Genomic DNA, 27398 nt, shown 5'->3' with positions numbered 1-27398 from the left:
GCTGAGAAACACACAACACCACACGTGCCCATCCTATCCTCAAAGCCAAAAATGTTTCGTTTCATCTACATTCATCCCGTCGTCTTGCATCCTTCCCCTGAAGATAAAGTCCCCTTCCAAGCCTCCCTCCAGCACAACAATAAGCATCCCACCCAACCACAACCATCCCCCTTCCACCCCTCCCCAGACCAGCCAACAGCAAAGTACTGATCAGCCCTCCCAGGCGCCATGTCGCCACCCTCAGCGGAAAGCTTCAGTGCCATCCGGCCTATCAGTTCCCTATCGAACGTTCTGCCCCTCATTTTAATCAATCTTGGCGCTACGACTACACCTCACAGCACCACTCACTACTGTGCAGTTGCGATTATTGCGTTTGATTGTGTTGCGCATCCTTTTTCACCCCTCGGACCTGAGAACGAGAGGGGGTACAACTCCGAGCCAGATCGCTGGGCACAGCATATCCACAGCGCTTCTGCCGTTTAATCTCCAAGGTAAAGCTTCGGTACTTGACGCATCCGCAAAGGATGATGTGACCGATACAGTACAGTACCGCCGATATCTTAGGACATAATCCGCACGAAAAGATTACACTCGATAGGCAAGTCTCAAAAACAAGTACGCAATGTAAATGACTGCTCCTTCTCGAGTTTCCAAGCAAGAAAATGATGGACGGACACTTGCTGTACTCCTTAAGGGTGCTTGCATGGCATGCTGCCAAATTGCGGCGACCCGCAGAACCTCCCTGATTCACTTATTCGTTTTAGAGGGTCATTATCGTTTGCTTAGCATCTTATTTCCTACTAAAAGCACCTTTCGTTCTTCACATTTCTCTTTTTTAACTAATCCCGCGATGCTGTCTTCGAATGCAAGCATAAGCAAGAAGGCAAGTCGTCTTGCTACCATACGGACTCACCCTGATTTCCTCAACAGTCCTCTTCCATTGACTCTTCAACACTGCCCATTTCCTACCTTATTCCAAGCTCTTGTACCCCTCCATTCGTTTATTTCCATCAGCTTTTGTTTCGCTGCATTCATTCGAGCTTCCTATTTCCCTTCCATTTCCTCCCTCCACCTGCCTTTCTTGTAAAGTATTTCTCCATAAAGCCGCCGAGCAACAGTCATTCCATGAGTCAGAATCCTACTTTAATGGTTGCGTTCTTCGTACTTCATAATCACGCCACTGCAATGCATGCATAAATTGCTCAGTTCTGCATGTCCATTTCCACACTGTTAGGAGGGAGAACCTCTCATTGAGCTTTTGGACACAAGATGTCACGTGTTGAATTGCAGCGTCAAAGCCCGCAAGTGAGTCACTGAAGCGATTTGTTCATCGGCTTGCATATGTTCGTGTACCGTATCAACTTGTTACGTATTTGGGATATAGTAACCAAACTCCCATCTAGGAATGTATATATAAAGGGCCAAGTCTCCTAGGGTCTCAACTCATCAACATCAACATCGGCATTTTATCTCATCTCATCTCATCTAATTTCCTCGCAAAAGAAAAAACCTAGTCTCAACATCAGGCCATCCCATCCACCAGGGCTCATCAAATCATTAACTAATCAACCTATTCATCCCACTCCATCAGAGTCTAACAATATCCCTGCACAAATATCCATACACAATGGCCACCCTCCGACCCAAATCCAGCACCAGCACTGCCGACCTAGCACTGAACTTCATCGAGGACCGGCCGGACCCAACGTCCAGCTCGGCAAGTCTGATGTCGCAACTAGCTCATAGACAGGAGTTGATTGCGTATTGGGATATCCAGCCCGGGTCAAGAGTACTGGAGATAGGATGTGGCCAGGGTGATACGACTGTTGCGTTGGCGGATGCGGTGGGGGAGAGTGGGAGTGTGGTTGCGCTTGATCCGGGGAGTCCTGATTATGGTGAGTTTTGATTATATCTCAGTGTTTACTATTTTATATTGGATTTGGGCTCGAATGTAATTCCTTCTTTCAACTGTTACGTTTTTTCTTGAGTTTTGGTCTGACCTGTGCATTTTCAACGTTACCTACTTGTTCCCGAGCCTGCTCTCCCTGTTTGCCTGCTGGACTTTCATAAGCAATCGACATAAAAGAAGCTCTATAAATCTTCATTGCATAGAAGAAAAATAGTAACAATCTCCCCCTAGGCTCCCCCTCAACACTCGCCCAAGCCCAAGCCCACATCCTCTCCACCCCCTTAGGACCACGCATAACATTCCACTTCATCGACCCCCTCCTCTACCTCTCAACCTACACCGGCCCCGCCTACGACTACATCGTCCTCTCCCATTGCATCTACTACTTCTCCTCTCCCACACACCTCCCCACCCTCCTCGCCTCCCTAGCACCCCACACCAAAACCCTCTGCCTAGCCGAATGGTCCCTCCACGCCTCCTCACTCGCTCAGATCCCCCACGTGCAAACCGCACTCCTGCTCTCCCTTCTAGAAACAAAACGCGAGATCAATTCTAACGGAAACATACGCACCGTTCTATCACCCGCGCAAATCATGTCCGCTGTGCTATCTACCTCTACCAGCACCGCAGCCTCTTCGTCCTTGCCAAACTCCAGCTTCACGCTAGCACGCCAAGCTACACTCCCGTCGCATCCAGGACTGCAAGATGGATACTGGGAAGTCAGTGATCTGCTCCGGAAGCGCGAGGAAGAAATCTCGTCTTTGCGGGTACGGAGTTCCGGTCAGGTTGTGAGCGAGAATGAGATTGTGGCGCTGGAGGCGGCGTATGATGCTATTGCTGCTTCAGCGGAAGGGTTAGATGGTGGTGTGAAGGGGGTGAGGAGTATGGATTATTGGGTGGGTGTTTTTGAGAGGGTATGAGGGGAGGGAAGGGGTGGAGAGGAGATGGAAAGGAGGGTTCCTGGGATAGTGACGTGTTTTTGTAGTAGAGATAGAGGATGGGAAGGTATTGGGGAGGAGTTCTGAGGATATTCCTAGTTAGTGTCCAAAGGTCGTCAGGAGGAATCGTTTCACAGGACTACTAGCCATTTCAAATCGTGTAGTGCGAGGCACGCCCATCACTTTGTGGAATGCTAGCGTACTACCAACACGAGTCAACAGGATTACATGCCCCTCATATCGGCGCTGCAAGCGGCCAAGCTTTAACTGCAAGCTGATGTATTGTTTTCATCTCGCTTACGCGCCTTTTGTCTTCTATCCTTCCCTTAACTGAATCTCCAAGAATAGCTCACCATTCAGACTGACTACGGACAGGGGTGAGTCGAAAAGCATTACCATTCATGCTCTTGCCTGAGACGTTTATTTGACTGCATGCACGGAAACCACTCGATAGATGATTCACGGCTGTAGCGGCAGGCTGAGTATATCTAGGCTCATATTCGGCTGTTGCTTACTCTCTCTTTACTTCTTACGCTGCGCATATATTGTGTTCTACATCCACCAAAAAACTTCAAATGCTCACCTGAATTCATAAGTTACCTCCAGAAAGGTCTGACGCCCATATTTCAAAACCAAATATCAACTCCCTCCTCCTTCTCTTGCTTTCCACTTTACATCTACCTCCAGCCACAGAAAGAGCAGAGAAAATGTGCCACCAAACAACCTACACCCACAGCTGCACCCACAAAATCAAAACCCCCCGCCTCCTCTGCTCTCTCGCCTCCCTCCCCTCCATCTTCCACTCCGTCACAAAAGCAAAAGTCCCTCTTCTATATCCATGTCCAAGCTGTGCCGTGCGTTTGGGCCAGCCCATTACTTATCCCTATCAAGTCCCTCCTGCACCTGCACCAGCAGCACAGATTATCTACCAAGCAGCACCAGTCACAGTCCCCGCTCAGCCTCAACCAGTCCAACAAATCCCCGGCCCAGGATCCTACGGCACACCGCTTCCAAAGCCGAGTAACAGTACCGCGGAGACGAGACTGGAATATAGGAATGGGGCGTGGAGGCCGGTAGTGCATTATAGGTTTCCTTCTGGCTCTGCAGTGCCTCCGCCTGTAGGTGCAAGTATTCCTGTTGCGGTTCCCGCAAGGGCGCAGGTACAAGTTGTGCCTGTGCAAGGAGTGATAGGTCAAGGACCAGGGCAAGCACAGGCGACTGTCAATAGACCAGCGAACATTCCGTCGAATCAAGGATGGAGTCGTGTGCATGGTGTCGATACTGGACCGGGACCGCCGGGCCCGCAGCCAAGTGGTAATGTAACGCTTTCTTGCTCCTAGGTTTTGAGATTTGGTCTCGGGTGTGAAAAAGACAAGTAAAGAGAAAAATGTCTGACTTCCACACCAGGCAGGTGCCTTTAGTATCACCCCAAACGACAACCTGGGATGGGGAGCGCCTGTTTTCCAACTACCTGCTCCTCAGCCTGGCACCCAAACGCAAGCAGCTGCTGCGTCTCCATCGCCATCTTCCTCGACGCCAAACCCTCAGATCCCTCAAGCTTCTCAAGTTCTTGCTCCACAACTACAGACTTCAACGCCAACTTCAACTTCTCTCTCAGCACCGGCAGTCGGTCCACCACCAAACATCCTCGCCGCAGCAGCTATACAAGCTCCGTTGCCTACTCAGACCCTTCAAACTCCTTCCTCTGCTCCACTTCCACCTCCGACTATAACTCAAGTTTCCCAAGCACAGAATCAAACCCAAGCCCCGTCTTCATCTTCTCTATCAACACCAGTGCAAACACCGGGACACCACCCACAAACACCAAACAACGCAGCTCGCAACGCACGAGCAGAGTCCTTGCTAGGAATGAACACTTCTGTGCTTGCGAGATTGACGGCTGCGAATACCGATGCTAATGGAAATGGAAATGGAAGGCCAGCGAGTACTTGAGCTTGTTGCAGTGAGATGGCAAAACTATCTAACAAGGCAAAACACAAGGAAGTGACAGGCGCAAGTAAGGAAAAGGTGTTTTGCCAGTCTCTTGGTTTTATGAAATGCATGGCTTGTCGTCGGACAGAAACAGGAAGGTACAGATGTATGCAAGTGCTGAACGTTGGTATACTGGCATGGGATTCCACTTGGATGGCGTACTTTTTAGAGTTCTTTATATGCGAAGACATGCTTTAGCGTTCCGTGAGGTTCCGATGGAGTTCTGGATTTGTATAGTTGGAGAAGAAGAGACAGGCATGGAACTTACCTGACTTCGAAGTAGAATCAAGACTTCGCAAGAGGATGCAATCCTCGGGATGGATGCCGGTTCCCAGCCTGTTGAAAACATCGCTGCGGTCTATTCTCTAAGTCGACCATAATTTTGTCTATATGCGCGCATCAATCATGAATCATAGACATCTTCTCATCGACCCCAAGATTACCGCCCGGCAGAAAAGGACACCACAGCCCATTTCCCACTCCACGCCCATTTACGTGCCCCACTATCACCACCACCACCCTCCATAGCTCTCAACTCTTCGTCTTGACCTGGCTTAAGACCGACGACGACATCTGCTTTACAGGTTCGAAGGGCAAGGACATTGACGCCAGAGCCAGGACCGAGAGGACCGAGCGCTTGCGTGAATGGTGTGGTTGGATCCCACATTCCCTTTTCAGAGTTAGCAACATAAGTTTGGAGGGTATGGGAAAGAGGATGTACATCGCCAGTAAGCTTCCTGTAGTTCAAATCACCCTTGAAAATCACCAACTCACTCTCCTTCAAATCCTCATGTAATCTTGGAGCCGAAGTAGGTAATCTCCAGAAACTGCCTCCCTCTGTCCAGAAACGGTTGGAACGTAGAAGTAATTGTCCCTCGGCGTGGAAATTACTCCATTCTGAGAAGAGGAATGAGAGTTCATCGATCTCGGTTTGGGTAAGTGGTGTAGGTGTCTTGCCTGCGTTCTTCTCGTCTTCGGAAGGAGTAGAATAGAAGGATTGTGGGTTGGCAAGTGCGTTGAGGAGGGCTGCGAAGTCGCCAGGCAAGACATCAGAGACAAACCAAGGGATCGACTTAGGGTGCAGAATGATATTCGTAGCGAGTCCAGCGGACAGGAGGAAGCCTGCTAGGATAAGATCGACGTATAGTTCGAAGCCAGCATTATCCAGCACGATATCAACCTGACGGTATGACTTTCCCTCTTGCTGAGCCTTCTTCAGAAAATCGTAAGCAGCTTCCAGGTCATTTACAATGATATTCTTCTCCGAGGCCTTCCGTGCTTCTGAGCCTTGCAATTTCTGGATATCTTCGTATGTGAGGGACGTCAGGAGGGACAAATCCGTGGCGTTTCCCCACAGGCAGATCTCGCACATTTCCATGAAGAGGATCTTCTCTGCTTCTGCAATTTCGGTCTCGGATTTGTTGTCTTTTTTCTTCATTTGGTTGATGAGTTCGTGGTAGCGGCTGGCGAGTTCGAGGACTGCTGGACGTGAGGAGCGGAACGTGGACATTTTTTGAACGGCGAATATATCATAGGATTTCCAGTGGGTGGAGAGCGCAAAGGCGGTTGCTATGCGTCTATATACTGTTAATTGGCATTCCAGTCTTGTAGCTACGGGAATTACCTGTAGAGATAGCATTCTGCATAGAGCCAAGGGACATTGAACCATGAAGGGTTGCCCAGATGTTCCAATTCCTTATTATATCCCTCAACATCTGCCTCTCCGTCATCTGCGAGTGGACTGAACAAGTCAGCATAGTCTATGTATATTCAATGGACCCGTACGTCAACTTGCGATCATGTTGTAGCTCATATTTCAGTTTCGCAAGCTCCTCAACGATCTTCTTTCCCTCTATCCGTTTAGCTTCATCTGTCGTATCGGATACCGCCTTGTGTACATCGTCGATAGCCCCAGTCTTTGCAGTTAGCTTCGATCCGATTAACATACGTTTCCCTTACAAGTATCACTGGCCATCTGTCTCGAGCGGAGATATATGCGAAGGAGGTTTTGTCGGACGTTGAGGATAGGGCTATTGTGTGACGTTAGAGAGGGATTGGAGGTGAGAACCCGGGACTTACGGGTCTTGGTATCGTACTCCATGATGAAGATATTATTGTAAAAGGACGGAAGGGCTTTCCGGCCTGAGTACTGTGCCAGACGCGTTCTTGTTTGAGTTCTTGTTTCGCGATGGAGGGGTAGGCGGGGTCAAATTTGATAATCAGAAGCGTTTTCACGTGACCTGTTGCAGATTGGTCCTGTCTCGACTTCTTGACATCTTCACCATATATTTGGAATATCTAATCTCTGTGTATCTTTAGATGGGTACTATTGAAAAACAATTTTCGATTTTTCACCCGGCTGAATGCTGCATTCAATAAGGGCAGCTCTCGTGGCCACTCTCGAATCAAAATCTGACAGATCCAGAAAGTCAATATTGAACTTATCTCTTCAGAGTTTCTTGTCGGATTGAGTAGCCGGTTCGAAAAAATTACTAACATGGCCACATTATGATACTAATCTTGCGTATCATTATTTTGAGTCTCAATCTTCAGACTTACACAATTTTTCCAGCTCTCTCACAATTGTTTCGTGCTCCACTCGTGACATAATCTATGGCTCTCAAACACTTTTGCCAGCGTCGAACGTTTCTATATGTTATTTAGTTGGATTATTGAGAAATTATTTAGAGTTGGAAACTGTTTGCAACCCATAATGGACCACAAATACGACTTCTCTGGGAAAAATTTTAGTGCGGAGGATCGTCTGGTCGTGTATGATAAGAACACGCCAATGTGAGTTCAGAAATTGATTCCCCGTAAGTTCTAGAAAAGCAAGACGAGAATACTGCAAGCTGACAATAATATGATTTCAGTACTTAATGAAACAGTCACATTTACCAGGTATCATTTCAATGGCCTGTTAATGACAAATGTACCAACTCAAAGCGTTCTAGCTGAAAACATTATTCCCAACTTCCCTCATCATGCTCCAGATGCCCTTTGATTCCTCGCCCTCCACCATTCGGTTCTGCCCATATCAGTTACCGGCACATCACCTAACGTCCCTTCTGTCTCCCTCTTTTTCTTTGCATCCTCTAGCATCCTCAAAATTTCCTTCGAGGCTTCTTCATCCTGTAGCCTCAACCCCCTCGCCATCGCTTCTGCGTTCGTCTCATAAGGAATCGTAATGCACGCCAAAGGATGTGCCCCATAGTCTAAGAGTATCTTCACAAGCTCTATATTTCCTTTGTCTATTGCTCCGAGCAGTGGTGTCCCTGACTGTGGCGTATGGTAAATTTCAAGTTCATTGACATTTACTGCTTTGGTTTCTAGCAAGTGTCGTATGATGTGAATTTGCGAAGGGCCAGAATTTGCAGCACCGTGGAGGGCATGCGCGTATTCGAGATTTGCTCCTCGGGACTGCAGAAGCTTGAAGGTTTCGAGATTGCTGAAGCGGGAAGCGTTAAAGAGAAGGCGTCCTTTTGAGCCTTTAGTACGTACCAGGGGATTTGGAGGTGGGATGATTCCAACGGTGGGGTCCATGCCTTGGTCAAGGAGGAAACCAGTGAGTTCTGTTTTTTGCAAGGACGTAGCGTTCACTACGAAATGATTATCAGCTGGCATTCTACGTCTTTTACATGGCAGGGGGAGAATAGGAAAACGGAAGGCGTGATAAGGGGACCTACCTAAGCAATGTCGGGCAGTAGCCTGTGGTATCGGTCATGCTGTTCAAATCCAACCCATTGCGGATCAGGTATCGTAGAAATGGGTAGCATTCGCTAGTCAGTGCCCATAATATTATCGACCTGGACGGAGGCCTTTCTCTAAAGTGACTGGCTTTTGCCAGTGCGAGTATCTGGTCTGATCGAGGAAGGAATTCAACTTCGATAGTCTTCTGTATTTTTTCATGGGGATGGCTGCCGTCAAGACAGAAGTTTCGAATCCACAGTTCTGACTCTTCTGGCGAGCATATGGTAGTTTCTAAGATCGGATCAGGGTAGTTTGCCGCCATGAACTGCTGTAATAGTCCCTCAAGGATAGTGGTGACTATTAGTTGCTTTTTGGGCTCGATGATGAATGGGAAGAAGATGTGAATGTTTGTCTGAGGGAAGGCTGAAAGGCGGGGGCCAATCAAACAATACCAACTTTTGTGTTCTATTAATACTTACACCTGTCAGACTCTCCATATTTGCTCACCCCACGCCTTTTTTGGCATTGTCAACCATGTCGACCATGTCGACACACAGAGCCGTCTCCCTATCTGTAACGTCCAGATATTGGCGATCAAGACGGAAGATATGAGAGAAGGAAAATATAGGAGTGCAGCTACAGCTAGTCTCACTGATCAACGTGGCTGGAAGCAGTCTTTCAATTTATATTTCAAGTAGCTTTTTATATGGTCTCTAAGCTGTGACAAGTTCGTTAGACAACTTCGAATCGCTCACAAATAAGTAATTCTTATGATTCAATAGTAAGTGGTCTCAAGACACCAACAAGCCCCGTTTATATTTGTGTTCTTGCTTTGCCATAATAACATGGATTACCGAGCGCACGAACTCCTTTGTTGCAGATCATTGTTTCCATTAAGAAAGTGTTTGAATTTCCCGCCTCTTCAGTAGCACAGTGACTGTCTTGTTTGGATCCCCATCACAATTTGAGCCTACCTGCACGCCATTCGGGCTGAGCTGCCATGTACTACATAAGACTGGACCTTCTGTTGGGCTTGGATTTACTTCTGTGGTAGTCGCTGTCGTTGTCGCAGGTGAAGCATCTGGCGGTGTTGATGTTGCCAAACCAAGCTGAGAACTCACATCCGTTACTCTCCCGACTGGCCTGTTGATGTCAAAGTAACTTGCTGTATCAGTAGAATCATCCGAAGGTGGCCTAGCAGAACATTCTGCGATTCGCTTGGCTTTCTTGCCTTTCACCATTGACAAATTAGAGGCGTTGGGATCTGTTGGCCAATTCCATTTGATAATGGGTTGGATAATATCTTGGATGTGGATACGAACGGCACGAAAAACTCCACATTCATTGTTGACACTCGAGATATGTTGGGGGACGTATTCAAATGTCAGAAGACCTCTCAGGGCTCCAATTCCAGCTGACCGTCGTTGAAAATAGGGTTATATGCTGCCACGTTGATTTTCTCGTTCATGTTGGCGGCGGGTTTCTTCAGGTCTGCGATAGCTAGGGGTAAATATGATAGCGCCTGAGAATATTGGAATCTCGACAATTTCACCATCTTCTTCTCCAGGTGACGGGCCCGAAAACAAGGAGGGGATCACATCGCTGAGCCCTTCAAATTTTCCTGGGTCACCCTTGCGAATGAATTGAAGCACCTTTCCCTCAAAGTCAAGATCTAGCATTTGTTCCATCTCCCAAAAGTGTGCAATCCATACCCCTCGCTCAGAGAATGCCAACACACTGGTACAACCCGAGGACGGCCCGCTTCCTGTCGTGATGGCATGTTGTCGTAAGTCTGCATAGTCGAATTTCGTTGATGAGGCATCTCCTTCTTGACGATTGTTCCCAATGGCTGAAATCAAATTTCCTGGCCCTTCCACCTGAACCAGTTTCGCGGCGTTTACGTACCACTGATCTTTGGGCGGATATACGTGAGGTCTGGGGTTATTTGGGTATAATGAATTTGGATCGGTAAAGTCGAGTTGCCGGATCGTCGTCGGGTCTTCAGGGTCAAGGACTCTCTTTATGATCTTGTCGATACGTGTGATTCTACTCAACGCTCTTCTTGATACGCCGTCCGACAAATTTGCAAGACTTGGAATCTTATCGCCTGGAGCATTTGTAGCTACAGCTTGAGCTGATTTAGGGGAAGAAATTCCACAAACAGTGCCTGGACATGAGCCTGCTCTACATATGAACTCCGAGATGGAGGCAGTGGTATAAGATGTCGAAGTGATAGTACCTGTCGTTGAAGTACATTGGCCGTCGACAGCCTGGCTCCGACACAATCCAACGTCACCGCAGATTGTCGTAGGAGTAGGGGCATCAGCATTGGAGCTGATAGTACAGGTCTGAGTACAAGCGATCTCTGTGAGAATGCATTCTTGTGTAGATGTCGGTGATGTTGTGGAAGAATTGTGCTCGTCGCTATCATCGCTGTCCTCATTATCATCTCCATTGTTTTTGTCGCTGTTACTGTCCCCTCCTGGTGGAGGGCCTACAGGAGGAGAGTCCCCAGGAGGAGAGCCCACAGGCGGAGAGTCCCCCGGCGGAGAGTCCACAGGCGGAGAGCCTACAGGTGGAGCTTCCCCTGGATTATTTCTGCCAGATGTGTCTGTGATGGGTGCGCCGGGCGTGTTTCCGTCGATGTCGATTCTCACATCGATGGGAAGGGCCCCAGTTAACCCAACGAACCCAATACCGCCAGGACCAACAATAATCGGAGCTAGGATGGTTGAAGTTGCGCCACTGGCATCCACTTTGGCAACACCAATCGTCACCGTCTGTGCTACAGTAAGGGTTGCCAGATCCGGGAAAGTTGTTTGCGAAAATGTCTCGCTAGACCCTGAGACTGACGCAGCAATGGTGATGAAAGATGGCAATTGAGTTGCTGCATTTGTAGCACTGGGGCAACCGTCAGTTGGAAGTACACCCGAAGTCGCCGTAAAAAGTGTGCCTTCGGCAGTCACGACACATAGTGGGATGGAGCCTACGACTCCGCCCTGAACATCTTGTCGAACTTTGAGATGGACTCGACCGAAAGCTGTGCTATGAACAAGGGAGAAGAGGAAGAGCTTCCTCAAGGATAAGAGAGAGGGCATAATGGATCTTCTGTTAGAAAAGAATTGCCGTGGAATGGCTAGAGAAGACAAAATTGGTGTCTATATGACGAAACTAGGATGTGGAAGATGCATCCGAATGAATACAATGAAAGAAGTGATTGATTATCTGGTGCCTGCTTGGGTGGAGGGGAGAACTCAAGGTCTTTATGTAAAGTATTAGCGGAAAATTTGGGCATATTGCAAGACCTAGATCGTCCTCGAATGCGTCCGGATCCATCGTATCCGGGGCCGCAGAGCTTTTCGTTGTGTTGGTATCTCAAGGACGGCCGCAGGTAGCTATTCTCAGAAACATCAATCAAATGGTTTTAGAAATGCATCTTAAGACCTTACCCGCCTCGCAAGGCGTTGTAGAGACTGGCTTGTGGTCGAACAGTCCAACCATGTTCGGGTATTCGTGGACAGCTCGAAGTGAGCGGGCCAGAAGGATGGACGTGAAACACCCAAAAAGAGACCAAATGGCACAATAATTACTTCTGGCCGGTGTCAAAGCAGATTCCAGGCTTCTCGTAGACATTCAGAACAGAAGAGTGCCTAGTGTAGGGTAAAATGGCAGAATAAATATATGCAGAATGGCGCAGAACAAGGGCGGCCTCGCCTGTGCTGACCAGTCCATGGGCCGTGGCGGTTCTCGTGTGTTGGTTCACAAAAGTGGCCAATAGGCGTATGAATATAGTTGCCCATAACGCGAATACCGCTAGGCGAGCGCTTAACAAAAAGTTGGTGGAAAATCGATGTAATGTTGTCCGAAGCAGTTGGAGGATGTGAGGTCGCCAGCTCGGACCACCAATGGTGACATTACAGTAGTGGCTACCAGTGAGAACTTGGCGCAGAAGTCCGTCAAATGCCGTCTCGTTCAACCTATGCTGATTTGGCTTAAGTTGTCAAATAATCATCTTCGCTTCTCGTCTCTTACGGATAAAAAAAAAAGCGAAGAATTGAAAGTATTCCGGCCAGGAAACAAAAGAGTGTATCATGATACACGATCCTGACGTAGAATCTCAGGGCTGAGAGGGCATCGTACATTAGAATACATTGTTGTACATTGGTCTTCTTCGAAATGGTTGGAAATTTTCATGGGTATATGTGCTTCTTACTCGTTGCCGCCGAACGGATGGTTGAACTTCAACAGACCATTTAGTCCTCCCACCCATCCATCATCGTCATCATTTCCACCTTTCGTGCCGCGCATTATGCAGGGGACTCCTCCAATCCATTCTTTTCCTTTGACAATGTCTTCACCGTTGGCGCGTACTTCCATTCCCACGCCAACCCCAATGCTACGTCTTCGCCCGTCGATACTGACCTCTAACTCTCTGCCTCGGTTCTTCTCGCTTAACCGTAGAGTGATCGGCGTGTTGGCTGGTAGGACTAGAGGTCGGAAAGAAAGACTTCTTGGGCAGATGGGCGTCAACATGAGACTGCTGACTAGTGGGTGGATGATGCTGCCACCTGAGCTCAAACTGTAAGCGGTGCTGCCAGTCGGAGTGGATATAATCATTCCGTCCGCGACAGCCTCTGTCAAGAATCGGCCTCCGACGTAGACCTCGATGATTGCCAAATGTGCCTCTTTTCCTCTGTGTATGATAACTTCATTCATTGCGTGAACATCTCCCAATGCGCTTTGGGTGGTATTATCTCCAATCACTCGATTTCCATTTGCATCAAAGACTCCGACCTTCAGTCGATTCCGTAGCAGGATCTTCGAGCTTCTCGACGGACCCATAGATTTCCCTCTGATGCTCGACCAGCCCGTGACAACGTCGCTCAATTCTGGGATAATGTTCTCCAGATGTGGATGCTTTTGGTCCTGGAGAAGGGGTGATCCAGCTCTTGCACCAGACATGTAGACTTCCCTGAACGCTCGTTTGTATTCGGAGAATTTCCATTCCCCAAGAAATCCCAATGTGCCCATGCTGAAAGAGAGGATCGGAGGAACATGTCGTTCTGTACTGAAAAGGGAGGAAGCATGGAGGATTGTCCCATCGCCACCAAGGGTTGTGGTCATATCGACTTTTGTCGCAAGATCACCGGCCGTGCTGGTTGTATATATAGGGAAGGAAAATTGTTTGTGAATTTGTGCAGCAACTGCTGGTTCGAATATGAAGGAGACATTCTCGTAGTTCGAATGGATGTGCCTGGACAATCGGTCAGCACGATGCAAAAGCAAATGGAGGCAACTGACTTTGCGTATTCCAGTAAGGACTCCGTCACTTGCGGTGCTCTTTTTTTCTTTATTATGAGGACGTTTCGTGGAGGGGAGGGCCATATCAGAGAGAGTAAGTCACTTGTCTGCGATTCTATTCAATGTCAGTGAAGCTATGGTTGACATGGGAAAACTTACCTTGATATCTCGGGATAATTCTATCCGGCAGAGCTTCTACATCCAGGATCTCTCTTCTCACAGACGTGCTGCTAAATGCTCTCTTCCATGTCCTGCTCCTTGGCAGCCTCCTCGGTATCATCGTCGCGTGTTGGTGGAGTAGTTGTTGTTGACAGAATGAGGTAAAAGGTCCGTCTTTAGCCGGAACAGGAAGCTGGATGTGGAGGTGCTTGGCGGATCATTATAAGCACTGTCTACCGCACAATAAGTTGGCGGAGGTGCAACTGTTCAACCTCATTCGAATCTAAAGAGTATCGACGCAACCATATTGTCAAATCAAGCTTGTCGTTGCGAAATGCCGTCTGTAAACTTTCGAGCTAGTGAGCTCGGGACGCCTTATCGCGGCGATAAGGAAGCTTACCCGGAACCGCTTCATGCAGTCTTGACGTACTCGCGTGAGAGACTGTCATTCCACTGAAGAATGACAGTCAAAGAATTCTATTCACAACACCTCCTCAAAACAAACAACCTCGTACAAGATATGGACCTTTCGAGTTGACGGAAACACGTGTTTGTATCGGCTTTCCCCATCGTGATATGATCACAGTCAGTTGATCAGGCACGGTCAGCACCAGCGCGGAATCGTCGGGAGCGCACACGACAATCTGCCTTGAAGAGTTGGAGGGTGGGGTGAGACACTGGGCTGAATCTCGATATCTACGAACATAAGAAGCACGAGGGCAGGCACTTCCACAGACGCAGCAAACATGGCGACGGAACTCAGGCAACGGAATACGTCTGCAAAGAAAGCAGCAGTTGACACAGAGGAGAAGGTCCAAGCAGAACACCCAGGAGGGCATATCAAGCATTCGGGAGCAGTGCAGATTCTTCGACTCTTGCTGGTTGTCGTGTACTTCTTCTCGTCATGTTGCACGTAAGTATTGTTTGTACCTACATAGAGCAAGCAAAGCTGATTTGGCTAGTATTGTCGCAACCCAGTTCCTAGGAGTTCCTCTCTACTGGATCAACAGAGATTTATACTATGCCTACATGGCGTTGACGAAACAGTCTTTCGGGATATTTGTTACAACTTTGACAAACTGGTGGGCCCCTACGGTTGTGCGAATAAGTGGTGATGCCTCTGTGGCAGGTCAGTTGAAGAGGAGGGCAGATGGACGAGTGGAATGCCATTTCCCAGATAGAATGGTTCTGATTGCAAACCACCAGGTATGGAGATTGTTTCTGGGAGTCAAGACCATACTGATTTATTACAACAGATATATTCCGACTGGCTATATTTGTGGTGGATAGCATATACAAACCGGCCTCACATGCACGGGCATATTTACATAATATTGAAGGAGTCGCTGAAGCATATACCCGTCGTAGGCTGGGGAATGAGGTTCTACAGCTTCATATTCATGTCTCGGAAGATGTCCACAGATCAACCACGACTAGCACATCGCTTACAAAAGTTGAAGGAAGTTCATTCAGGCCCCATGTCTGGAACTTCTGGGCTCGATCCAATGTGGCTGTTGCTTTTCCCAGAAGGAACAAATGCAAGTGATAATGGCAGGCGGAAGAGTACGGCATGGGCAGAGAAACAGGGCATCAAGGATATGGAGCATGTTCTCCTGCCCAGAAGTACTGGAACATTCTTCTGCTTGAACGAGCTGAAGGGTACCGTGGATTACGTTTATGACTGCACACTGGCATATGAAGGTGTTCCGTAAGTACATTTTCCAATCGCTCCAGAACGTTGCTAATGAAAACCAGACGAGGAGAATTCGGCCAAGACCTCTTCACCCTACGGTCCATGTATCTTCAAGGTCGACCACCACCATCCGTGAACATGTACTGGCGACGCTTCGCCATCAAAGACATGCCACTTGAAGACGCAGGAAAGTTTGAACTCTGGCTCCGAGATCGATGGTACGAGAAAGATGCCTTCATCGAGCATTTCCTCGTCACCGGTCGTTTCCCAGCCTCCAAAGAAGCAACCAATGGCGTCACGGCAGGAAAAGGTAATGATGAGTTTATCGAGACAGAAGTCAAGTTGAACCATATTTGGGAAGTGGGCAATATCTTCGTTGTCCTGGCTGCCTTCGGACTTGTCGCAAATCTGCTTGCGAAGATGTGGAACGCGGCGCTTTATGGAAAACAATACTAGTAATGGAGGGGCCGTTGGAGTATTGATGTGGGGTGAAGGTGGAATAGGGTAGTGAGGTGCATTTTTCGGATTTCAGGCGCGACGATTGGAAGATACCCATTCAAGGACATGATGTTTATGTATGGTTCCCCCTTTCCTTCGATCAGTGGATTTTACATGGTAGGCAAACAGAGGGTCAGACGGACGGACAGGTATGGGTGGTAGTTCGGACGGGGCTTACTTTCATAATTCCTATGAAGAATATAAAAATTGTATGGGACAGGTGGGAGCCACTGAAATTCTGCATTTCTCTCTACTATTCCGAGTCTTTTCTTCTCATGAAGCTTGTATGAAGATCAAACACATGCCAAGCACTGTTTTTGCTTTTCAATTTCCCCTTACATCCTCAGTGCCTTCGCCCAGTCCTGAGCACACTTCACCAAACCCTTCCAAAGTTATCATCGGCCAAGGAACTCACACGTATACTTCCTCCCCAACTAAATTGAAGGTCCTGAGTCTTCACAGAACTGTCGGATGTTCGCTTAGCTTTTGTCATCAACACTCTTCAACTACTTGGCCAAATCCTTCTCGACTTGATCCACAAAGTTCTGCAGTACGCGGAAAGAGGATTTAAGATGTCTCTAAGCCTTTCCATAATTACACTCTACCGTAGTCTTGCCCGCAAACACGAGTGGCGAGCTAATCTCCTTTTGTTTACATAATGCGGGGTGTGAGGTAAATACAGAATCGAGTGTCGCGGCTCACTGTCCTAGTATTTTCGGCGGCAATTCTAAATGTGTTGTTGTCACTTCAATTATTGTTATCAAAAAACAACTCGTACTTCAAGCTAGGGCTCTTCACCTGATGTATTTAGCGAAAGCTGAACGCATTTCCTTACGAAAGCTCTTTCCTGTGAAATGTCTAGATCTTGCAATTACCTTGTGTGAGAATGAGTGTAGGGCTGTCTTGCCGCCCACCATTGTTGTTCCGACACCTACATCCAAGATCGTTTGGAGAGGATTGAGACTGAAGTCCAGGTGGTGTTTATATAGCTATGATGTACTGTGCTCTTGAGCATGAAAGCAAGGAAGGATGACCAGTTTCGGTGATTCACTCGTGATATTTCACCCTGGGGAGAGGAAAGCCAGTATGATTACCCCATGGAGCATCACCAGCTCTTGATTAAACATACGTATTCACTCTTAGACGCATAATTCACCAAAAGATTGGAATCGTGACCGCTACCTATAAGACTACCTCCCAGAGTGGCCTTGATCGTTACTCTCAGCGCACTCCAAGAAGGCGAATTTGACTATTATAACACGGAAGGCGTCTGGAAGGTTGACCACATTATCATGTTATTTTGTAAGATGCGTGTTTGAAGTACATTTTAATCGTGGAATAATAGCCAGATTGCAAGAGTTTCTTTCCACTTCTCTCTTGAGAGCTGCGAGCAAGATGGGCCACTGTCAACATATGAACCGCCGTTAATCCCTAGATGTCGTTACAAACTTTATCTGTTTAGAGCACCAAGTCCTCTACAAAAACCTCTCCTGACGAGTAATACAAGGACTCACCTTGTCTACAGGTCTATCTGCTTCTTCACATAAAGCTTGCGCGAAAGTTAAAAGATCTCGTGGCTTTCTAAAGGGTTTTCATCTTCCACTCAGAATGAATGCTGAGCCGTTGGCATTGTGATGCTTATATATCTCCCACCAGAACACGATCTCAGTAGTTAAAATGAGGAGAACTCTGAAGAACCAGAATGAATCAGCAAACTAGAATGTGAATCTTCAGTACAAGACAAGGTCGCATGTCCTTAACGAAGAACGTAATGTATCTGGGCCCTCGACTCTATCTATATAAAGATATCCATCAGAGACTGAGAAACGTTGCAGCAGACAGCAAATGGACCGAGAGTACTACAATATGCGTTGTGTCAATTGCTGACCTGTGGAGAAACTTCTTCTGGAGTTTCTTCAAGAGTATAAACCGTAAGATGTCCTCCATTCGGGATTGCAGAGAGTTGATCGTTTGAAACTCATCATGCGTGCTTATGGTACCTACGTCCATGGAAGGTCTCTAAAATGTTTTCTGTTGTCAAGAAACACCTTGCTGTCACTCTCGGGAGTATTCTTGTTCCTTGTTCGTGAAAAAGAAAGGATGTACAAGTCCCAATTTCATGAAAGTTAGATACGCGAGCAAGGAAGATAGGCATACACTGTCGCAATAAGTGCTTTCGCGCGACGATACCAAACTCCAAATATGAACTTCCCAGAAACCACGCATTCGCTGAGAGTTGATCCGTCTTGGGTAGCGGTTGAGGCGGGAGAACTGAGACGAGGGACAAGCATATATACCTCGAAATGTTTCATGCCGAGAATGAACACTGTGATCTTTGGCTTGAATGTAATCAATCGGCAGCCTCAAATATTGTACTGTACAGTCTAAATTCACTGATGTGAAGCCTTGGAGCTATTCGCCCTCTCAATGGCCTCTACTGAGCTGAAAATATTATAAAAGAGCGACTTCCTGCGTAAACGCCAGTCCAAGTCGAGCTTGTTTTGTCTGACGAAAGTCTCAGGGGTGGTTCGCGATAGCTTTTCTACGGGGGATAGCTTGTTTTGTCTGACGAAAGTCTCAGGGGTGGTTCGCGATAGCTTTTCTACGGGGGATGTTTGATACTTGGAACCTGCGAAGGTCTGGTTCTGGAATTCTCAAAGGTTGCTATTTAAACAGTTGTACTTAACGGGAATACGAAAGAGTGAAAATGGATTGAATTGAGTTACGAGTTCGTACACTTGGTGTCATATCAGTCTCTGTTGTCAATAACTTTTGACTTTGTCTCACGTTTAGACTGCAGCGGGAGGATGAACTTGATGGCATGGTGCTATAGGTGTGCGATTGTTTGATGCATGAGGCGGAATCTTGCTGTTGTGAAATCTAAATCTGGATGATGTTGACATTTGGCATCATCATCGCTCGAACATGGTCGGAATGGTTGATGCTCTCTGTCTGTGGCTGAGCACGGTTGATGGTTTTGGGACTTTTGGATTATATATAAGATGCAGATCATGTGGTTGCTGGAAGTGAATAGAGACTTCCAATGCCAAATCAGCCAAAACCCGACCCGCCATAAGGGGGTGAAGGGAGAAATGAATACATTTTTCATAGCTTCAAATCACCGATGCAATCAACATCCAGAAACTCCACTCCAATGGAACAAAAATCCACCTCTTCATAACCACTTTCTCAACTTTAGATTCCCTGCTTGATCTTCTGCGTAACAATCCCATCCCTCTCCCACAGCAAAACAGCCAGGGCTCCCACCGGCCCAGCCAAACCACACCACACCCCCACCTTCACCAGCAAGCTCCCCCACGACTGACTCTTCTTGGAATCCACACCCGTCTTGTCTGTCGTCGTGGCATTCCGATACATCAGAATCCCCCAAAGCAGGAACGCAAACGACCCGACATACACATCCCAGATCAGGAAAGTGTGGACGCCTTCTGCTAGCGAAGAGACCTTATGAGATGTGGACGGAAAGTACGGGATATAGATTGCGGAGGGGGTCTGTTGTGACCTTGTTTGCAGGGTCGGGTAGGTGGAGGGGATGAATGTTGGAGGGAGGAGCGAGAGAACTAGGATTGGGAGATGCGTGACAAGGCAGAGGGCGAGAATGAAGCGATAGACGTGGTTGGCGGTGTTAAGGTAGGTTATTCCGGGGGAGCTTTGCGAGCGGGAAGAAGAACCAGTGTTGGTGGTGCTGGTGCTGGTGCTGGGAAAGAGTGTCTGGAAAGTAGTTTTGAGATGGAAGTGGATGAGGACTGTCCAGAGAGGGAAGGGTTGCCAGAGGGCGATGAGGCGCTGATGGGTGAGTGTTGAGACGGTGTGGGGGTACTCAAGACCCATGAGGAAGGTTGGGAGGATGTAACTAAGTGTTATGGAGACGGGGAGGATACCGAGGTCTAAAGAGGAGATGTGAAGCACGCTGGTGGACTGGGTGCCCGGAAACGGTTTGGACACTGGCGAGGTGAGGAGGTGGATGAAGAGCCAGATGGGAACGGTGACTGTGTAACTGATGTTTTGGATGAAGAGGCCAAAGGTGCCGATACTGTTTCACATCAACATGGGAACGCTTTCCGAAATCTGAGATACAAGTGGGGTGGAATTCGAGACGGACGTCGAAAATGGTGCACTTACAAACTCACGACCTTCCACCGATTTCCAGCTCGCATACTCTCCATAACCATTAACGCCCATGCCGCACCAAACTGTCCTGTGCCAAAGATGGAAAACATGGACAGTGCACCTTGATTCATATCCACCACAGGCGCAAAGAACGTAACCAGGATAGTCAATTGTCTATCCAACCATCCAACATTCGTATACCGCATCAACAAATCGTCATTCGTATCGGGAAATTTTGGTTCCTTGGAGTCGATAAGCGATACAATGCCCTTGAAGGTACCATTTGCATCGGCGAGAACCATCGTTCCGTAGAAGCCGGCTAGAGAGAAGAGTGGAAGGAGAACGAGCACGACGGCTCGGAGCGATATGTGGTACCATGGCTGTGGTGGGACTGCGATAGATGACCGGGAGTTGACGGACTATATGATGTTAGTTTTCATTTATAGGCCTTGAGAGCCCATTAGGCGCTATTGTGATAATGGCTGTCTGGGGATGCGCTGTCATACGCAAGTCGACAGACTGCAAAATTCCAAGGCTGACGCAGACACGCAAAGAGAATCTCGGTTATATGTCTCCGAACAGAAAACAAAGTAATCAAGTTCGTTGCAAAAGAGAGTGACACAATTTCGTCGAAGGAACGCGGTTGACTTCAAGGAGGGGTTCACCGATGAAGGCAGGCCATCACGAACAAAAAAGAAGCAACACATGAAAGGACAGGTTTCCAGTAAAAAGGTGACAGAATTCCAAAGTCCTATCTCACCTTTAAGTCTGACCGTGATTCTGTATTGCGAGAAGACATGATTGTTCCTGGGATCGTGAGTGCTAGAAGCTGGTTGAATTGGTGTCGTCAAGTGAAGGATTGAGTAGCCGAGGCAGAGCTAAGCTGTGTAAGGAAGTGCCGTAAAGGTGCGTTTGGGTCAGCAGGAGGACATAGATATATCTTCACTTCAAAGATAATTGGAAGAGAAGTTTCCATGCGTACTTCTACTTCTTTCCAAGATATCTAATTTCCCTGATTTCTTGATGGTTGCCGGTTCCCGCGGTCTCCACGTGCAGTCTTCGGGATACCTACCGAGGCGAGGTGCAGGGCGGGGTCACCCCGTTGGACGAATCAACGGGACAAGCACCAAAGTTTAGGTACCAAACTTGAACATCAAAATGTATGCATGCGAAGTGATTGACGATTCAGATTCAATTGTACTTCGTGTAGCTTCTAGTTTAACCAATTCGATTTAAGTTCGTTGCATTATTGGAAATAAAGACGTCTCGGGTTCAACCTAAAGTCTAGGTATTGAGAGTTGAGTTGAATTCAGGGTAATCAAATCTAACTCAAATCAACCCAACTCATTTCTCACGTAACAAGTCACAAATATTTCGTCCGAATATTCGGGACACTGGACCTGCCATGAACTTGCCGATTGACTTTTGAGAAATGCATATTTACATAACTTCATCCCCCCATATTTACATACCATCGCTCATCATTTCTCCTCATCCCCCAGCTTTACATTCACCCAACTCTCAATTTCCAGGGGGTGACTCCTCTCTGCAACCACCTACAAGCCGAACCAAGCGAGATCAACAGATTCATGGATTGGAACTGTGTGCCCGACACCCTGACCAGAGTAACCAACCAGTCTCGTTCCATCGCCATACACAAGCTGGGTGTATCCCGATTGCGGAGAATTGGTGACATTCTTGGTGAATGGGATGTTCATCACGTTGGACCATTGCTTCATGGTCTCAGCGAGATTGGGGTAGGCGAGTGTGGTATCTGATGTTCCATGCCAGCTGTGTACTTTGTCAGCAAAAATTCTCGATCGAATGAGGATTGAATAAAGACCAAAAACGGATAATTGGCGGAATAGAGTTTTAGGGCAAGGTGTTAAATACTCACATCAACATCTTGGGATACGAGCCATTGTATCCAGGGTAATAACTCCTCGTGAGATCACCCCACGCCTGAGCAGTCTTCACAGACCGTCCATTCGCGCAGTCATTATTCCACCCTGGCGTAGCTTGACCAGCTTGCGCACCTGAGACGAAAAAACATCCATCGGGGACGCCAGAATAGACTGATCCCGCCTTGAAGATGTTCGGGTAGGCACCAGCGAGGACATTGGTCATCATAGCTCCTGAGGAGGAACCAGTTGCGAAGACTCTATCTGGGTCACCTCCGTAGTTCTTGACTGCATAAGCAACCATGTTGACGATAGTCTTGCTGTCGCCTCCTTTGTCGTGGGTAAGCGATGTTGTGGATGCGACGTCCCAGCAGCCTCCGGATGAGGGAGATGATGGGTAGATGACGATGAACCCTTTTTGATCGGCCAAGTCGGCATATTTGGAATTTGAGAAATATCCTGGTCCCGTGCCCGTGCAATAATGGATTGCCACAATGATGGGAGCCAGAGCTAGCTTGTTGCTCGGCAAGTAGATGTACATTTTTGCATTTGTTGGGCCATCTTTGAAAGCAGTTTCTTGCTTCAATTGATTCTTTGCTCCAGCAGCGAGGCTCACAAGTGCGACGACCGCGGTTGAGATGGACAGGAAATGCATACTGGTGTCTGGATGTCGAAGTTGCTGAACGTGTTCGTCAGGGCGTCTGTTGAGGAGAGGAGGACGATATTTAGGTTGGACATCCTGATATATGAGAGATCTATCGATAGCCGACAATGCCAGCCTGAAAGCAGAATATCAAATGCGTCGAGGTTACCCATCTGTCCGGACACAATAAGGTTCCATTTTGGATATTGGCTGTACACATAGGGACGGAAAAACTATTCCAAGAGATTGGTAAAGAAGGCCCAGTGGGTCGTCATGGACCCGTGTGATCTATAATAATAGACGTGGGGAACAGCCTCGAGAAGTTTTGCCGGATGAAAATGATTAGATTGGTGTGGAGACGACAATCGTTGTCGCCTTGTGGAAGTGATATATATGAAAAACGAGTCAGATTGCGGGGTTGCAGGGGATATGTATGAGAGCGATACTCGCTTGGAGTTTTGGCAAATATGAGATAAAGGGGACAAAAGCTTACAGTATTCGGGGGAAAGTGACGGATTTCGGTTGTTCCAGAGTGCCGATATTAGCCCCACGGCACTTCGATGTATGTGCAAAGAGAGGTGAGGAACACATGGTTTCCTAGGCTACATTCACACCCAAGGACTTCCAACAACGTGTCCAAGAGAATACCGAGTCAATAAGCAGTGATCTGCAAGCCATACATGACTCGGGTCGCAAACTAAGGAGCGAGAACGTTTGAAACAAAAATCGGGGCAAGGCAATTTAGAGGATGCACTGGACTTCCTCTGCCTAGCAGACATGTCCTTGTCTACATGAACAACTGTGGAGCGGCTGTTTTGCTAAGAGTCATCCGAACGTTCCATCAAACCTTCACTATGGACCAAGTTCCGGACCGAAAACGTTACCGTTCGTCTGATATACGTGGCAACTAAAGGAAGATCTCCCGTCTGGGAAGAGTAGACTCCGCTTTCTCGGAGTGGCGCAAGTAAGAGATAGGTGGTGTAGTGTGCGATACAGGTGGGAGGACAGAGTGACGGAAGCGATGGTGGGAGAGTAGATGACGAGTAGAGAGAGACTTGACCACAATGAAATAGTTGATGGTGGTGAGATATTCAAGTGCAAATGCAAGCAAGCGAGGATGAGGGTCCACGTATCCACAGCGTTAAAGAGCCTCGAGCCTGAGGACGAAGCACCTTACCCTCGAACATTTCACCCACGCAACGTGATAACGTCCTTTTGCTCTTCCTGTCGTTCTATTCTCTCATTCCCAAGCACCAAATAACACAACGTAAAAGTCTAGCCCTTGCCATTACTTGTTCCCAAACTGCGAATGCAGGCCACCTTAGATCAAATCACCGACATTTTCAGTGGCATTACTGGGCGACAAAGCCCAAAAGTTAAGAGATATCTCGATGGACTTACTTATAGTAAGTCGAGTCTGCCGTGCCAGAATTGAAATGTAACAAGCCTTAGCTTCAGTATACGAAAGCCTTGACAAGCTGCTCTCGTGGCAGCGACGAGGGGGCCTAGACATGAGTGCAGTTTTCGATACACATTGCTTTACCAGCCCAAATCAGCGACCTTGTAAATTGAAAGCGCATCCGTGTCCAGTAATTCACTAAATGTTTAGGCTGGAATGAAGAATCGTTCAGAAAGCACGTCCGATGTTCTTTTCCCGAGTCCGTAATCCCAGACTTCACAGTCCGGCTCCTCTGGCGCAGCTTCGCCTACTACGCCTACCACCCCTTCCCAGGCCTCGAACAAGACGTTGACTTCGCAGCTTTTACACGGGCTATATTTTTCCTCGTCTATCAATGTGATGAGTTGTTCGGAACGCAAGAATTCGCTACCTCTGACATGTTTTTTCTGCATACGCCATGGCGATCTGAGGGAGGGGCAGATTGGCGGCGGATTCGCATAGAACGACTTCTGAGAAGCATCGACACGCCATGCAGCAACGATATAGAATTAAATAGGAATAAGACAGAGCCGATTTTGCTTGACGCGATGGACGTCCTGTGCGTTGTTAGTCCTGAGTTTATTCATTTTGGTCTTACGCCGGAACAGCTTGAAATTGTGGCGAGACGGTTGCTCAATGGAGCAATGGTGCAGACGGAACTTACGAAGGGTAATTTGGAGACTCTAAAGAGACTTTTGGAGAGGGTTGTGGTGAGAGAGGAAACGTGGGGGTTGTTTGGGAAGAAGTATTGTTACGGTGATATTGCGGCATGTGGCTCAAAAGACTCGAGCCATCAGCGAGCGGACGAGTACTTATTTCAAAGCGATATCAAAGAGCCGATTTCAATCGAAAACGCTATTACGGGTCTGAACATGGTAAGTGATCTTCGTTATCTAAGAATCCGAGGAACTGATTCCGTAACTCTTGAAGCCGGACCTTGACTCGCGATACTATCAACTTTGGGCTATTTTATTCCAGCCTCCTATGTTCGCCTCAGGAAATGAATCTACTCAAACGATGGGAAATACAATAATTGAGGCAGACGACAAGAATAGAATGGAAACGGAGAAGCATCGAGGATCCGTAGGTCTGAACCCTGAGGATGGCGCTAGAGTCCTGAGCAATGATTTGAAAAAGCGAATCCAGGGATTTGGCTCTTTTTAGAATACAAGAGAATGATTGTCTCTGTATGACTGATTCGTTCGGGAAAAGTAGCACAAATCTGGGATGTGTACTTCACTGCATGAATTGGAACAGATTAATGCCTGTTCATGGGCTGGCGGATACGTTGTTTAGACCACAATGCGCTCGAGAGGCGCTGAAGCAGTGGTCGACTGTCTTGGGTGTTACTTTGACGAGGAGTTCTACGGGTGTGCCTTCTTTGGCGTATACTCGGGAGATCTATGGAGATGGGACGAAGCTTCAGGGGTTCCTTGGGACGGGTGTGGGACACGCTGCTCCTGGTATTGAGGAGTTGATGCTCAAGTCCTTTGGCCTCATAGTATAGACTGAGGTAGTCGATTGTGGCAGAAGTTGGACCAGGACCCGAAATTGTTTGTGTTCTTCTAGCTGAGTCCATTGGGAATTGTACATATGTATGGTAGAAAGGGGCAAGCTATTTTCGGAAGATGGAGCTGAGAGCATTGTGAGAATGGAACAATTCTCTTCTTCGTTTTATATCTATATTTGAAAAAGTAAGATACGCTGGGGCGAGTATTCATGCCAACTGATTCGAGCCAAAAAAAATAGTGGATGGAAGCCCGCATTTTTTGGCTTCCAGCCCTGAAATTAAGCGAGCTACCCCTGAAAACAATCACTGACCCTGGGTTTCACTCTCATCACAGCGCAGCAACAGTCCACGGACCGTGATTTACAATTAGCCAAAAATCTGTACAGTCTTCGCTCTCTCAAAAGCCCTCTCAGTCGCCTCATCCAGATCTTCAACTTCCAACCCCAGCGCCTCATTCGCCAAGCCCTTCCCCTCCACGTTGCCAACTCCGTCATCGTAGAACACTCTAGTGTACATCATCTTCGCAAAGCCGACTCTGTTACCCTCCTTCATCTCTTTGATCCCACTTTCGTATCTCTCTTTGGCGCTCTCTTTCGTCACAGCCCAATCCGAGAGCGGAGTGCCAGTGACTCGGACAGCAGAATCAAGCATGTCTTTTTGGGAGACATTGAAGGAGTTCACGTAGATGAGTCTGTTGGCGAAATCGTTAAGACATGGCTCCGGATTCGACTCCGAGGAATTAATCGGAAGACTGAGCAAAGCGGTGACTGCTTTTCCAACCTCCTCGGTTGTAAGTTACCATTTCAATCCCTACTTCAGCGGCGGAAATCACATACCTGCGGCCAAGTGCTAACACTAATTTTCGTCTCCCCCTCATCGAATAGCGTTGCAGTCTTCTTAACAAGATCAATTCCAAAAGCCGGCGCAATCGCCAAACTCCACTCATACCAGAACCCCGTCGAGACAGACACGAACCGGCTCTTTCCCAACTCCGTGATCGCCTTCCGCGTCGCGACTTTGGAGCCAAAAATAAACACATCTCTGACCAAGTCTTCATTTGCTGTATCTGGCGACCATTCATTGGGGAAGATCCACGGAACGCCAGCTTCGGCTGCGGCTGCGACGATGGTCTTTTCTGTTTCGTGGAGGTTGGGAGTGTGTCCGCTGAGGGTGATGATCAGGGCATCTTGGCCTTTGAGTGCGGTGACGAGAGAGGAGGGGTTGGTGTAGTCGACTTTGGAGACTGAAATGCCTGGAGGGAAGGTTGCGCTGCTGTCGTGGCGGGTGATGGCTGTGAGGGTGTGCTTTTTACCGGTAAGGAGGGCAGAGGTCATGTATTTTCCGCTGTTGCCACTTGCCTATGAATGTTAGAGACATGTAGCACAATCGGGTTGAGACTTACTCCGATGATGGCTACTTTGACGATGTGGTTTATGCCTGCCATTGTGACTTGACCAGCGAAGGGAAGCGAGAACTGTTTGGAAGACAGGAGTGGGGAAAGCCAGAAAGTGAAGAAAGATAGTTATTCTAAGCTGCTGCTGTTAGATCTGGATTTACTGAAACTATTTGTCGGAAATCAAGACATCTTTATACAA

At 47.8% G+C, this 27398-nt stretch overlaps 12 protein-coding genes across 12 annotated transcripts; 5 read left to right on the top strand and 7 right to left on the bottom strand.

Annotated features, from left to right (window-relative positions):
- Positions 1-1466: 1466 nt before the first annotated feature.
- Positions 1467-2829, top strand: ONS95_008409 (uncharacterized protein; the record flags this gene model as incomplete). The annotated part of the gene is made up of 2 exons (XM_058501963.1): positions 1467-1895; positions 2141-2829. The coding sequence occupies exons 1-2, from the start codon at positions 1628-1630 to the stop codon at positions 2827-2829; spliced, it is 957 nt and encodes a 318-aa protein (XP_058363285.1). The 5' UTR covers positions 1467-1627.
- Positions 2830-3554: 725 nt separating this feature from the next.
- On the top strand, positions 3555-4800 carry ONS95_008408 (uncharacterized protein; the record flags this gene model as incomplete). The annotated part of the gene is made up of 2 exons (XM_058501962.1): positions 3555-4166; positions 4255-4800. 2 exons carry the CDS (start codon positions 3555-3557, stop codon positions 4798-4800), a joined length of 1158 nt encoding a protein of 385 aa, XP_058363284.1.
- A 478-nt stretch (positions 4801-5278) lies between these two features.
- On the bottom strand, positions 5279-6940 carry ONS95_008407 (uncharacterized protein; the record flags this gene model as incomplete). The annotated part of the gene is made up of 6 exons (XM_058501961.1): positions 5279-5509; positions 5561-6416; positions 6464-6580; positions 6625-6755; positions 6799-6869; positions 6919-6940. The coding sequence occupies 6 exons, from the start codon at positions 6938-6940 to the stop codon at positions 5279-5281; spliced, it is 1428 nt and encodes a 475-aa protein (XP_058363283.1).
- Positions 6941-7745: 805 nt separating this feature from the next.
- ONS95_008406 (uncharacterized protein) lies at positions 7746-9144 on the bottom strand. The gene is made up of 2 exons (XM_058501960.1): positions 8526-9144; positions 7746-8438 (listed from the first exon to the last, which is right to left on the bottom strand). The coding sequence occupies exon 2, from the start codon at positions 8380-8382 to the stop codon at positions 7822-7824; it is 561 nt and encodes a 186-aa protein (XP_058363282.1). The 5' UTR covers positions 8383-8438; positions 8526-9144; the 3' UTR covers positions 7746-7821.
- An 821-nt stretch (positions 9145-9965) lies between these two features.
- ONS95_008405 (uncharacterized protein) lies at positions 9966-11627 on the bottom strand (the record flags this gene model as incomplete). The annotated part of the gene is made up of 1 exon (XM_058501959.1): positions 9966-11627. The coding sequence occupies one exon, from the start codon at positions 11625-11627 to the stop codon at positions 9966-9968; it is 1662 nt and encodes a 553-aa protein (XP_058363281.1).
- A 1111-nt stretch (positions 11628-12738) lies between these two features.
- Positions 12739-14110, bottom strand: POS5 (NADH kinase pos5; the record flags this gene model as incomplete). Its single annotated transcript, XM_058501958.1, has 3 exons — positions 12739-13783; positions 13831-13945; positions 13990-14110. 3 exons carry the CDS (start codon positions 14108-14110, stop codon positions 12739-12741), a joined length of 1281 nt encoding a protein of 426 aa, XP_058363280.1.
- Positions 14111-14240: 130 nt separating this feature from the next.
- On the top strand, positions 14241-16968 carry ONS95_008403 (uncharacterized protein). The gene is made up of 4 exons (XM_058501957.1): positions 14241-14902; positions 14952-15195; positions 15246-15697; positions 15745-16968. The coding sequence occupies exons 1-4, from the start codon at positions 14736-14738 to the stop codon at positions 16136-16138; spliced, it is 1257 nt and encodes a 418-aa protein (XP_058363279.1). The 5' UTR covers positions 14241-14735; the 3' UTR covers positions 16139-16968.
- Positions 16969-18891: 1923 nt separating this feature from the next.
- Positions 18892-21324, bottom strand: ONS95_008402 (uncharacterized protein). Its single transcript, XM_058501956.1, has 3 exons — positions 21072-21324; positions 20324-20730; positions 18892-20234 (listed from the first exon to the last, which is right to left on the bottom strand). Exons 1-3 carry the CDS (start codon positions 21108-21110, stop codon positions 19376-19378), a joined length of 1305 nt encoding a protein of 434 aa, XP_058363278.1. The 5' UTR covers positions 21111-21324; the 3' UTR covers positions 18892-19375.
- A 543-nt stretch (positions 21325-21867) lies between these two features.
- Positions 21868-22867, bottom strand: ONS95_008401 (uncharacterized protein; the record flags this gene model as incomplete). Its single annotated transcript, XM_058501955.1, has 2 exons — positions 21868-22102; positions 22209-22867. The coding sequence occupies 2 exons, from the start codon at positions 22865-22867 to the stop codon at positions 21868-21870; spliced, it is 894 nt and encodes a 297-aa protein (XP_058363277.1).
- A 1297-nt stretch (positions 22868-24164) lies between these two features.
- ONS95_008400 (uncharacterized protein) lies at positions 24165-25457 on the top strand (the record flags this gene model as incomplete). Its single annotated transcript, XM_058501954.1, has 4 exons — positions 24165-24261; positions 24308-24418; positions 24465-25168; positions 25224-25457. 4 exons carry the CDS (start codon positions 24165-24167, stop codon positions 25455-25457), a joined length of 1146 nt encoding a protein of 381 aa, XP_058363276.1.
- Positions 25458-25554: 97 nt separating this feature from the next.
- On the top strand, positions 25555-25800 carry FAE1 (Feruloyl esterase B; the record flags this gene model as incomplete). Its single annotated transcript, XM_058501953.1, has 1 exon — positions 25555-25800. One exon carries the CDS (start codon positions 25555-25557, stop codon positions 25798-25800), a length of 246 nt encoding a protein of 81 aa, XP_058363275.1.
- Positions 25801-26169: 369 nt separating this feature from the next.
- ONS95_008398 (uncharacterized protein) lies at positions 26170-27251 on the bottom strand (the record flags this gene model as incomplete). Its single annotated transcript, XM_058501952.1, has 2 exons — positions 26640-27251; positions 26170-26583 (listed from the first exon to the last, which is right to left on the bottom strand). Exons 1-2 carry the CDS (start codon positions 27135-27137, stop codon positions 26170-26172), a joined length of 912 nt encoding a protein of 303 aa, XP_058363274.1. The 5' UTR covers positions 27138-27251.
- Positions 27252-27398: the final 147 nt, after the last annotated feature.

Source organism: Cadophora gregata (assembly GCF_030347475.1).
Source record: "Cadophora gregata isolate MNR1 chromosome Unknown scaffold_2, whole genome shotgun sequence".
In the NCBI taxonomy this organism is placed as follows: Eukaryota; Fungi; Ascomycota; class Leotiomycetes; order Helotiales; family Ploettnerulaceae; genus Cadophora; species Cadophora gregata.
This window is presented reverse-complemented; position numbering and strand designations above follow the sequence as displayed.

Bases quoted from the DNA above. Each gene is read 5' to 3' on its own strand.
- ONS95_008402 (XM_058501956.1), bottom strand. From the start codon at position 21,110: ATGTCTTCTCGCAATACAGAATCACGGTCAGACTTAAAG. The intron at 20,731-21,071 runs GTGAGATAGGAC...AACATCATATAG, and splicing joins AATCACGGTCAGACTTAAAG to TCCGTCAACTCCCGGTCATC. The intron at 20,235-20,323 runs GTAAGTGCACCA...GATGTGAAACAG, and splicing joins CGGTGGAAGGTCGTGAGTTT to TATCGGCACCTTTGGCCTCT.
- ONS95_008403 (XM_058501957.1), top strand. From the start codon at position 14,736: ATGGCGACGGAACTCAGGCAACGGAATACGTCTGCAAAGAAAGCAGCA. The intron at 14,903-14,951 runs GTAAGTATTGTT...TGATTTGGCTAG, and splicing joins TTCTTCTCGTCATGTTGCAC to TATTGTCGCAACCCAGTTCC. The intron at 15,196-15,245 runs GTATGGAGATTG...TTATTACAACAG, and splicing joins TTCTGATTGCAAACCACCAG to ATATATTCCGACTGGCTATA.
- ONS95_008406 (XM_058501960.1), bottom strand. From the start codon at position 8,382: ATGGACCCCACCGTTGGAATCATCCCACCTCCAAATCCCCTGGTACGT.